The 12530-nt window shown below is 37.7% G+C and overlaps 1 protein-coding gene across 4 annotated transcripts in view; it reads right to left on the bottom strand.

Moving 5' to 3' along the window:
- The window catches only part of LOC149150062 (uncharacterized), a 50430-nt gene extending 41673 nt beyond the window's left edge, over nucleotides 1-8757 (bottom strand). The window contains exons 1-2 of one of the 4 annotated variants that reach the window (XM_089438944.1): nucleotides 8491-8757; nucleotides 8140-8394 (exon numbers count right to left, since the gene is read on the bottom strand). In XM_089438944.1, coding sequence (XP_089295070.1) covers nucleotides 8140-8199 — 60 coding nt within the window. In that variant the 5' untranslated portion in view covers nucleotides 8200-8394; nucleotides 8491-8757. The remainder of the gene's footprint in view (nucleotides 1-8139; nucleotides 8395-8490) is intronic. The other 3 variants (XM_089438945.1, XM_089438943.1, XM_089438946.1) reach the window with 3 other exon arrangements.
- Between the last annotated feature and the right edge of the window lie 3773 nt (nucleotides 8758-12530).

The following is a 12530-nucleotide window of genomic DNA, read 5'->3' as shown; positions in this document are numbered from 1 at the left end:
CCCATTCTTGATGATATTTATCCACTTGGTTACTTTTATCTCTATCAAATCCATCCATGATCAGAGCTTGGTTGAGAACCTTCATTTTGTTTTCAACAGATTTTTTTTCCACAAAAATATTGTCGAACTCATTTCTGTTCCAATCCTTTAGTCTGAGTTTGATATGCTTTAATATTTTGTGGAGAAGAAACATTCTTGTTCCCTGAATCTGTAGATCTTCTGACCACCATTTTTTAATATTGTTGACAAAATCTGGGTGGGAAAGCCAGATATTTTCAAATCTGAAAGGTCTGTTTCTGAAAGTACCTATTCCTTTGATCTCCAGTTGAACTGGCCAGTGATCTGAGCCTCCAAAGGGGAGAACTTTCGCTATTACTTCCTTATTTGTCAGCATAAGATCCTCTGAGATAATGAATCTATCTAGCTTTGAGGCTACCTGAAACTCGCCTCCTCTTTTGTTATTCCAAGTAAAGAGACCAGAATTCGTTTCAGTATCTATAAGGTTCATATTGTCTATGAAAGTTTGAAATTCTAAAGAGTCTTTACTAAGAGTTCTGATTCCTCCTTTTTTCTCCGAAAGAGATTTAATCATGTTGAAGTCCCCACCCAAGATCCAAGGTATTCCTGCCTGTCTGTTTCTAAGCTCCACCAGGGAATCTAGAAACCTGTGTTTGTCGTCTATTCTTTGAGGGCCATATACATTTGTGACCAGATAGGTGAACCTGTCTCCTACAGGTTGAACAACTACTGATAAGTAGTTCCTGGTTGCCTCAGCATCTAGTATGCTAATTTTTTGAGGGTTCCACAGAGTGAGAATTCCCCCCGCTATATTCTCTGCTTTGACTTCTAGAAATTCAAATCTACTGAGCCATTTGCTATGAATTTGTCTTAATTTTTGAATGGAACATTTCGTTTCTTGGATAAATATTATATCCGGCATTTCTTGTTTCATCCTATTACTAAGCATTCTCTACTTTCTCCTACTCCCTAGACCTCTAATATTCCAAGATGTAAACTTCATAATTAAAGATTTGTGAAGGAGTAGCTGGCTAGATCTTTCATCTTACCTGAATCTATCATTAGCTTTCCACACTCCATCAAGAGTTCATTCTGCTTTTTCTTGCCTCTTTTCTTACCTGGGTTTCTTGTTGCTAGTCCCGGAGTTGTTTTCATCGTCTTCACCCCTCTGTTGTCCTGCTTGTTTATGTTTTTTCCTTTCTCCAACGTATTTGCCTGCGTTTTCCATAAGAACAGCTGTTGTATTCTGTTGAGCTCTTCTTGAGGTACAGAATCTACTCCTTCTGTATTTCCCTGAATCAAGAACCCTTCCAGATCCAGGTTTTCTTTGTCCAGAATCTCCTGCAGCTCATTTTCCTCAAGGTCCATTTCACTCTGGGTCATTTCCTGATCCATCTCAAGTTCTGTGTCACTCATCATAGTTTCTTTCTGATAATCAGTTTCTTGTGTTTGTTCACTGTCTTTTTCTTTTTTCTTTTCCTCAGAATTTTCTTCCATAGCTTGATCTTCTTTAGGAATCTCTTCGTTTTCCTCAAGAACTCGGAATTTATTTTGGCTGACTTGTAGCCCTTCATCTTGATAATGCTTTGGTCCTACTTTGCCGCCTTTTCCTCGCTTTACCACTTTCTGGAAGCTGTCTGTTTCCTTCGTTGTGTTTGTTTTGTTGTTATTTACCACTTTACCGAGTGGACAGTCTCTAAATAGATGTCCATGTTCATGACATCTACGGCATCTGAATGGAATATGCTCATAGTCTACTGTTTGCACCCATTCTTCATCAAAAACCTCCAAGATCACTTCATCTGGTAGAGCTCCTGATAGATCCATTTCCACACATATCCTAGCAAAGGAAGTGTATTTCCCTCTTCTGGTGGCTTCAAAAGCTTTGACAAAATGACCTAATTTATTGCCTATGGCTGTTAACGATTCATTTTGCCAGTAGTCCAGAGGTAAAGAATAGAGTCTTACCCATACCGGTACCGAAGTAAAAGTCTCCCATTCTGGGACAAAATTCATCATCCATGGTCTCATGTAGAGTCCAGCTGCTGCATAGAAGTAGGGTCCTCCTTCAAATACTCTGTCCTTGTCTTCAATGTTCGTGAACACCACAGTGAAAAATCCCTTTGACCCAAGATGTAGGTCAATGCTCCCTTTAGGTTTCCAGTGATATTTGATCCATGTCTATAATGCTTTTTCAGTGGGCCATAGTCCCATGAACTTACAGATAATAGCATATGTCCGCATGTGATCCCTGTGCGCTTGCAGGGCAGGATCATTTAAAATAACTCTGGGTGTGATCTCAGCTTTGGGTTTGCAGGGTCCCTTTTGCTTTTTGTCTTTAGTCCCCTGTTTTTTGTCTTCTTCCTCCTTGTTCTCTGTGCCATTATTTTCCTTAATTTTGGCTCCTGCTGTCTCATCTTCCCTATTTCGTTTCCCTTCCTCCGAAGTTTCTTTAGCATTTTCTAGAGGTTTCTTCCCTCTCCTAGCAACGGCCTCCTTGTAGGAGGGAGTGGCACTCCCTCCTCTGCGACCCTCCATGCGAAACACCGCCTACAACTCGCTGAAACCCTTGTTGTTCGTCTTCGCGCCTCCGCTCGCACCAAAAATATTCTTGGATTAGCATTTTCAATAACCTTGGCCAATTAGAAAAATCAAGATGTTCTCGACAAGCTGATGCTAATGGAGTAGTATTGGGAGTGAGTAAGTGTAGGGAAGGGTGAAATTTTGAAAACTTTAGGATTATGGCAATCCACGGGCCTACATTAATCATCAAGAGTGGTAACATTTTTTTTGAAAATTGTTCATGGCCAGGGTGTATTGCTCCTACGCTTGTTGTTGTTGACTGTGGAGCAGGGCAAGGTGAGCCCAGAAGCACCTTCGCAGCAAAGGGAAGAGGTAGAAGAGCATTTTGTTTGCAAGTCCAATCACATTTCCCACTAGGATCTAGAGATTCGAGAATTCAGTTTTGCTTAGTGAGGACATCATATGTTACACGGAGGCAAAGCCCTCATCACCAAATATCTCATATGCATGTGCTAACCACAAATGTCAACCAAATTTTGGTGATCAAATTTTGTCAGGGGAAAGTCATGCAATCTCGATGACCAACCAGAGGATGGAAGGCAAGGACATATAACAAAGCAACTCAGACGGATATCTACTTATAATGGGACATAGATTCATCCAACAAGTTGCAGTATCATAAGAAAAGAGATCAAGAAAATAATACTACCTATCCTTTATATTAAGACAAACGTATAGAAAGTAGGATATTAGCAGGGCTTGTAGCAACTGTGTCATTTCTGACAATATGGGACTCTAAAGGAAGGCTTAAATTTTTTATGATGCCATTATGGTACTGTAAATTTCAGAAGTTGGTAGTATAGGCAGGGAAAAAAAGGAATGAATTGCATATAGTGATTTTGATGATAAGATGTGCACCATAAAATCAAATATTTAGATATCATCAACTTCTATTTGAGATATTGTAACTAACGGCTGACACTATTTTCCTTGTTAAAGTTGTTTATAAAACAAATTGATCAAATTTAGAGCATTCAATACATCTATGAAAAAATATCATGTCATAATTTTTTTGGTTCTTACTGTATAGAAAGAAGTGGGGTACTCTATGGTGGAGGTGGGGGAAGATCCCTGTAAGTTTAATGTATCTGGAGTTAAGACAGATGTATACTGGTTGAGAGAACTCTGTTTGCAGTGTGCATGCAGGAAGTATTGTGGCCGGGACTTTAAGTATGAAGTGCTATGATTGCAAAAATTGTTGTTCATATGCTGAGGTCTTCTTTCAATTGTTGACGCAGCTGCTCCACTGTTCCCCTGCCCCACTCTAGTTTCGAACAAAATTTGGCGTTAAGCTTCCTCAAAGATGAGATGCCAAACGTTCAATACCTAGAAGTTCTTCTAACTCATCACAGTAAGCCACCTTCAAAACCTGAAGTTTTGTCAACTTCACCAACCCTTCTATGCTCTTCAGCTTCAAACATTGAGATGCCCTCAACTCCTCGAAAGATATCAATGTTTGAATGCCTGGCAGCTCCTCTACTTGATAAAACCCACTGATATTCAGATCTTTAAGTTCTGAAAGACCACAGAGCCCTCCTATTTTCCTCAATGCAGTGCAATTGATCAACTCTAACTTTATTAGTGTTGTTGGCAATGCTCCAACGTCCAGCAAATCATGACAAAAGTTCAAGCTGAGACGTTGAAGGTTGGGGCAAATACGTTCATGAAAGGAAACCTCCGATATCCTTGCCTGGAACAGTCGAAGTTGTCTGAGGGAAAACATACATTTTTCAATGGAAGTGTCTGTTTTATGCAACACTCTTTGCCCTCTCAAACCTGTTAATGTTTCAATTTCCCCTTCAACTTTCTTGAATGGAAGTTCCTTTAATGGACATTTCGTTACTTCTAATTGTTCAAGATTGTTGATTTCCATGATACATGGTGGTAAATGCTGTACATTTGACTCCATTATTTTCAACTCTCTCAATTGACTCAGCACTCTACTGGAATCGGGCAAACATATCAATTTCTAGCAATTCTGTAGACAAAAATTCTGTAAACTCCTTAGGTACCCAACTTCTAATTGTTCAAGATTGTTGATTTCCATGATAAATGGTGGTAAGTGCTGTACATTTGACTCCATTATTTTCAACTCTCTCAATTGACTCAACAGTCTACTGGAATCGGGCAAACATATCAATTTCTGGCAATTCTGTAGACAAAAATTCTGTAAACTCCTTAGGTAGCCGATGGAAGGTGGCAGTATTTCCAGCGAAGGGGTTCCTAATTTCATAACACCCAGATTGCATAGATTTCCAATGGCACTTGCCAATTCTTTTATGTCTGTACCTAACAAATGCATTTCTTCGAGGGACAATTGATATGCGACTTGGGGAGGCAACACTTCAATTTCCTTACAACCTGAGAGATCTAAGAATTCAAGTTTGTTGATATTTCCCAGAATTTCATTCGAGATGGTCAGCCTTTTGCATGATTTCAAAGAGAGATATTTAAGTTGTATTAAATTGGAGAAGGAATCTGGAAGCATCTGCAAATTGGAGCACCTGTACAAGTCAATATGTTGGAGGTTACTTAAAGGTTACTTAATATCCCAAAGAAATCTGGCAACGATTTCATTTTTGAACATTTATTTAACTCCAAGCAGCAGATCCTCGAAGATTATTACCCTCTAAAAATCTTTTACACAAATGAACAGGCCCATGTGAATTGTTGGGAGTGATAATATTGTTGGGTTGCAGGACTTACTTGGATTAGCATTTTCAAAAGTCTATGGAGAGCTATAATTCTACAGAAATACATTGCTCATGCATCGATATTGGATTGTATAAGGTCCCCATGGAAATCTATCAAGAATGTTTGAAGTCAGTGGAAAGCTTGGGTGCTAGGTTTTGCTGCGAATGGATATTTTCTAACCCAGTAAGTTGGTAACAAGGAAAATGGAAGGATAGGATCTGGATCCTATTATGGGGTGTGGAGATCAAAATTTCTTAAATCAAATCTAAAAAACCATCTTCATGAAAAGGGCTTTATACACTTCATCAGATTGTAGACCTGTTGACAACAAATGTATGGCAACGGGAATGGAAATCAACCCCATATTTGGGCATAGATGCGGTCTGGTCTGAAAATTGGCGAATGTGTCTGAATGAGATGAAAAGAATTCATGTTAGAATTTGAGATGAAGAGGACTCTCTGATGTGTGCAAATAATAAGGCTACAATAATGTATACATCAAAAATGGGATATGAAGCTTTAATTGATCCAACTGGTCTAGATGATATGTGGTCGTGGTCTATAAATCTGGAAAATAAAGGACCCATAGAAAACAATATTTTTTCTCTAGCTAGCACTTAGGAAAAAGGTCCTAACTTGGGACAGTTCAGAGAAAAGAGGGAGACAAGGCCTCAGTAATTGTATGTCGTGTTCAAGGGAAACAAAATCTATTCCTCATTTATTCATCTACTCCTCATATGGTCCACATTTGTGGAAACATATCAAGAAATTGACTACAATAAATATCTGGAGGGGATTCACAATGGAAGAATGTCTTCAAGACTGGTTTCCAGAGAAGGATCTAAGAGAATATAGAGAAATTCCATGTTTAACCTTATAGGGTATATCATTGTCAAGAAATGCTCAATTTTTTTAAAGAAACCAAATTGGTACTTTCCAGATATACAATCAGCTCTGTGGACTTTATCTAGGATGCAAAGTGTCTACAAAAGTCAAACATCAACAGTCCAAAAGCCAAGACCCACATGATATCAGAGGTGAAGATGGAATTCCGAGTAGTATCTCCAAGGATCACTTCATCAAGTACAAGGCTTTCTTGGGCACTGGAACAAACAATTTTGCAGAATTGAAGGCTCTTCACATATTATTAAAGCTACAATGGATATCATAAGGCTGCAAATATTCAGGGATACTTCTTTGGTCATAAAATGGAACAAACAATTTTGCAGAATTGAAGGCTCTTCACATATTATTAAAGCTACAATGGATATCATGAGGCTGCAAATGTTCAGGGATTCTTCTTTGGTCATAAAATGGATGAATGATGAGATACATATTCATTGTTAATTGGATGATTTCGCGAGGCAAATAAAGAAGGCTACATTCAAGTTTATCTCTTTCACAAATATTTTTCATGACCATAACATGCTACCAGATGCATACTACCAAAACAAGCAGAATGGGCTGAAGTTGGATTTGGTTTGCCAAAAGAATCAAACAATGGTCACTTGACACAGACAGGTACATCTGTTTTTAGCAGAATATCTATTTCCCGAAACCATATATATAAAGCTACAATGGATATCATGAGGCTGCAAAAATTCAGGGATACTTCTTTGGTCATAAAATGGAACAAACAATTTTGCAGAATTGAAGGCTCTTCACATATTATTAAAGCTACCATGGATATCATGAGGCTGCAAATATTCAGGGATTCTTCTTTGGTCATAAAATGGATGAATGATGAGATGCATATTCATTGTTAATTGGATCATTTGGCGAGGCAAATAAAGAAGGCTGCATTCAAGTTTATCTCTTTCACAAATATTTTTCATGACCATAACATGCTAGCAGATGCACACTACCAAAACAAGCAGAATGGGTTGAAGTTGGATTTGGTTTGCCAAAAGAATCAAACAATGGTCACTTGACACAGACAGGTACATCTGTTTTTAGCAGAATATCTATTTCCTGAAACCATATATATATGGTCCTTTGTGGTTTTTTAGCAGTCATATGAATTCATATTTTTGTACAAGCTGATACTTGAAAGTATCAATTCTGAGGACTCTAGAATGAGAAAATATTATGTTTTCACCGATGGAATTTTTTTTTGAGAAAATACTCAAAGAAAAAGATGAGAGACACTCGAATCCCAGCGTCCCATGTTAGGTGACCTAGGTCGAAATACATTGAGACAAAAACCTTGGCCAATTAGAAAAATCAAGATGTTCTCAACAAGCTGATGCGAATGGAGTAGTATTGTGAGTGAATAAGTGTAGGGAATTTTTAATTAGCTGTTGGAAAAGAGGTAATTTTCTTTCCTGAATGTGTATGTATGCAGCTCTGTCGGTTTATTTTGGGTCTTTAGAATCTTGTGAATTCCCAAGTCTGCATTTATTCCTGCTAATTTTTGCAACCAAGGGGCTGACTACAGGCCATATGGGGTCGGTGTGATCCACGAACTATATGATTTCTCCTTTTTCCTTGAATCTAGATGTTGGGTCAGCGAAATGAATATGTAGACAAACCCATGTAAACCCAGATTTGATATGCTATACACTAACTTGCCAGACTCAAGGAAACTGATATGGAAAGCTTGAGTCCAGACAAATTAATAACTGTTAATAACTGTTAGAAAATCCAATATAAGACACTCTGGTACATATCATACTAGCAAAAAAGACATGGAAGAAACAGAGTATGGCTCGAATACGAAAATAATCCATGTCTTCAAAATTTGGCGATGTAGTGAAATATTTCATGGTACATACCAGACTCAAGTCTAGATAGGTCTGCACTAAATTTACAGAAATATATGTAAGTGATTGAACAAGGACTTACGCCTGCTAACTGCAATGAAAACTTGTGTAGAATCCAGTGTTTTGGATGGGAAACTAACATGCCTTCTCATGGGCCCTCACTGGTTGATTGTTTCTCTACATCACACCATATCTGTTATCTCTAAGACATATGATGAACTCAAGAGGGATGGCAAGGAAATAAGCTTGGTGTACGTTGCAGCTGACAGTGACCTCGAAGTTATCCAGTCCTTGGGCAGAAACACTGCGCATTACGGCGTTCATCAATACGGTCTTCCTGCCCATATCTCTTGAGAGTCTCAATAACTTCTAAAGAACCGAAGTAAACCCACAGAGCTGCATACATACATACAGATTCAGGAAAGAAAATTACCTCTTTCTCATCAATTGTTATGAGAAAATCCCTGTCAAGCGTTATGAGAAAATCGCGTTGTCAGAAAAGATTGCAAGCTTTGGTTGATAAATTTTTCTATATCCTCACGTAGGAGTTGTTTCTTCTTTCTTTTGTAAGCGTAAATGGACTCAGCGCCCCATTTCTCCAGCATCTTTAATTCATCTTATTTCTCCAGCGTTTTCAATTCATCTTTAGTATGCAGCTATCTATCAAAACCCACAAACGCCAAACGCCCGGTTCAAAATGCCAGACCTGTAATTATTCAGGACCTCCAAACAACTTCCTCAACCGTCAACGTCCACAAATTTCTAGCCAGTCACAACTCACTCACAACTGGCACATGTCCGTCTATCTCAAATGTACATATGATTATCATTCAATCGTCTAACAAAAGATCGAAGGGTGCACAGTGACGACAGGTGGGCAGTAGGAGAGTTCTTTTCATAGAGAAACGAAACGCCTTATGGCGTAAATATGATGATATTCACTGTAAAGTGGGTTCAAGCATTAATGGGCCTATGGTAATTTTCATTTTCATTTTGCCATTGTTGCAATATTTATTTATCAATTTTAATGACACTCATATTGGTAGTAGATTAGCAGCTCGCCTGCCACCTTCGGGAAAAAGATTAGCAGCTCGCCCCTCCGTTCAAGATAAGAATATAAGGACATTCTATCTTTGGTATAGATGAAGATTAATATATGTGGAGATGGAAAATTATTGTCCATGCATTTATTTTGATTTGCTATGTAATGGGGTTTTAATTTATTTTTTTCGAAAATTAATAAATGAGAGAATTAATTTTTTAATAATTCATTTAAAATAGATTTATGTATTTATTATATGATTTTATTAATGTTTTAGTGATGTAGATTTAATATGGGTTGTGTTAATGTGTTAGTTTAATATTTCCATAATGTTAAATTTGGGTGTTCTAACAATCTAATTAAGGGAAATTAATTCCCTTAGTATTTGTAATTGTATGGGAGGAGTTATAAGGGTATGATATAGACTTTTTTTAAAACCACCAGATTCAAGCTTTTTATTATAGCCACCGAGACCAAGCACATATATCATATATAAGTGCAACCCACTGTATTAGCTCCCGACGCTTTAAATTTTTCCTCCCACTTCATGCAATGTGACTAACCTTATGACCTGGTCCCCAGTCCTTTTACTTGGTGCGCAGTGCCTTTATCTGTCATACATGTTTCTTGGCCTTATGTCACCCTGACCTATCCAAAAGTGGGTGCAATAGAATCCTTTGGGAGATAAACTTTGAGGAACGAAAATTATTCCCGTTAATTGCTATTCCCTTGACTCCCGTCAATTGTTGCCCCTAACCCTTATAAAAGCGCAAAAATAACAAACTTTCAAGAGGAGTCAACGTCTTTCATGGGCCCTTTATCAGTTGTGCATCCAATATATTGGTTTTAGATCATCCCAACGATTGACTTATAGGCTGACTTCCACGTTATTCTGGTCTCTTTCAAATGATGCATGAAGGGCTTGTGCTTTCGAGAGGAGTCAGCATTCCCGTGGGCCCTTTTTTTGTTGTAACATCCACTTGATTGACCCACTTCACTTTACGACACTTTTTGTGTTAAGCCACTTTACCTTGACCTCTCCACATTTATTGGTGGCCACGTCCACCCAAAACTTAATCACCCTGGCATCTAGTCATCCTAGCTACTCCTTTGTTTTCTCCTCCTTCGATCATCCAGGGAAAACCTTCCAGGACACATGACCCCAACCTCGACTCTTTCCCAATCACATACTACCTTTTCCTTCCTATAATCACTTTACAAGAATTACATTTCCATGTAGCCACTTGTCAATCTTGCGCCAACATATTGGGTCCACTTACCTCAGCATTTCCCACATCACCACGTCATCCAGATCCTCATGACCTCATCTCCTTCCGTTATTGCACACCTTTGGAACTCCCAAGGAGACGAAAACCAAGGAACAAGAAATATTTGACGGACTTGAACTATGTTTCCCAACTTTCGTTATTTGATGAACTCTTGCGAGGCCCAAATAAACTAAGTCTTGACCTTACTCGTTATGTTCTTGGTCGTTGTTTCACTACTCTTTATCACAAAAATAGTATAATGGCTCCATGCTTCCACTACGCCTTTCCTTTGTAAAATTATGGTTAAATTGGATCATTGATCCAGCTTGTTGATCAATGATCAACAGTTGATCTTTGCCAATTGTAAAAAGGTTTTCAGCCTTGTATGCACTCCTGCGTTACTTCTCTAAAGCACTCTATCTCCTGAGCCTCATTGTAGCATGTCTGCAGCACAATTTTCTTATAGCTTCACATAAATGGGGGACACTTACATGCTATAAACAAAGGTTCAGTATATAAATCCAAACGCTCGCAATAGAGAGCTCCTCTATTAATGAATATACACACACAATATTTACAACAAGCCCACTCCGCCCATACTTACATTGAACTGACCCTTCTTGGCCTTGTGGGATTACTTAGCCTCCAATCCTTTCGACTCTCTTTATTTTTTGTGATCACTACTCTCTCGAATGCCTTTTTGGGCTTACAAAATATACAAAGGATCTTGAACTAGAATTAGTTCAGATCCGCAATTCAATCAACTAATAAGCTCCTAAAAATCCTCCAGATCCAAAAAATTCTCTCATGAAATCTAACCTATCCCTAAATTTCTCTAACTCGCTCAACCTCATGAGACTTCTTCTTAGAAGAAGATATGGTTACACACCAATTACATCAATATTACAATATTTATAAAATTCCTAGAAACATAGAAAATTACAAATACTTGACAATTAGGGAACCAACTCCCTTGGTAAATGAATGACCCCTAGGTCTAGTCAAATGTATTTGACTTGGAGGTTAGATGTCATTGCATCATCTAGAGTGGAGAAGATAAAGTTGAGATTTAAAAGGGTCATTTTGAGGTAGATTTTGAAAACAACATTTAAAAAAAAAAAAATGTTTAGTTCGAGGTTAAAGTTATACCCTCGACAATGTAATTATCCAATTATTCCTTGCAATGTCAAGTGACCTTGATATTAGTTCTCCATGGTTCACCCATGTGGAGTTAGTAACATGTAGAAATTCACCAAAGAATTCTAGAAACATTACAAAAAAATGAAAATCCTAGCCCTAACAACCAAGAAGGAAATTCAACCCTCGTTGAATGGAGAGAAAGTGGTTCAACTCGTGTTGTTATTTTATGATCATAGAAAGGCATCAACTAAGGAGAATAAATAGATATCATAGTGGAGGAGATAGAGCATTATGTGTGGATTGAAGTAGACCATAATCTCCCATGGATGCATGATAAGGTTTATGATCTTGGTATTTTTCCTAATAGTTTCCATTGATTAAAAAGAGGTGCAAATCTTCATTTCTTGTTGGGTTTTACCACATTAGGTTTGCTACGATAAATTTCAAGTTCCAATATGTTAAATGATATGAATTTGTGTTTTCAAACCATAATGGTTAAAGAATTCATGTGGTGTGTTTTATCTTTTGTAAAATCAATAAAAATACAAAAAGAATAATATGCGTTGGAGCATAGGCTCATTATAGTAGCAATGATTTAAGATTTGATATGGAAAGCTAGCTATCAGAATATCTAAGGCAAGTTAGAACTCATATTGGTATTAAAATGACTTTCTTTGGGCATATGGTTTCATTTTAATACCAATATGAGTTCTAAGGCAAGTTAGAACTCATAATGGTATTAAAATGATTTTCTTTGGGCATACGGTGTCATTTAAGTGTGGTATAGTCTTACATCATGTAAACATTTCAAGGGAAAGTTCCACCTTATGGATCTTGAGATTGACATCAAAAGAGATAAGAGATAGTCACAAGCCTCAAATATGTTGGAGAGTGTGGGGAAGGACCCATTAATGAAGGAAAGTTAAGATTTACAAGGTTGAATCTCAAGAAATTAACATTTCCAAGAATATGGCCTTACTCATGGCCACTCTTGAGAAAAATATCAACTTCTTTTTAATGTGA

This window comes from Pinus tabuliformis, chromosome 9, assembly GCF_031772625.1.
Source record: "Pinus tabuliformis cultivar Carrire ecotype Pingquan chromosome 9, CPIR1, whole genome shotgun sequence".
NCBI classification, from domain to species: domain Eukaryota; kingdom Viridiplantae; phylum Streptophyta; class Pinopsida; order Pinales; family Pinaceae; genus Pinus; species Pinus tabuliformis.
Note: the sequence above shows the minus strand (reverse complement) of the source record. Positions and strands in the feature narration are given on the sequence as shown.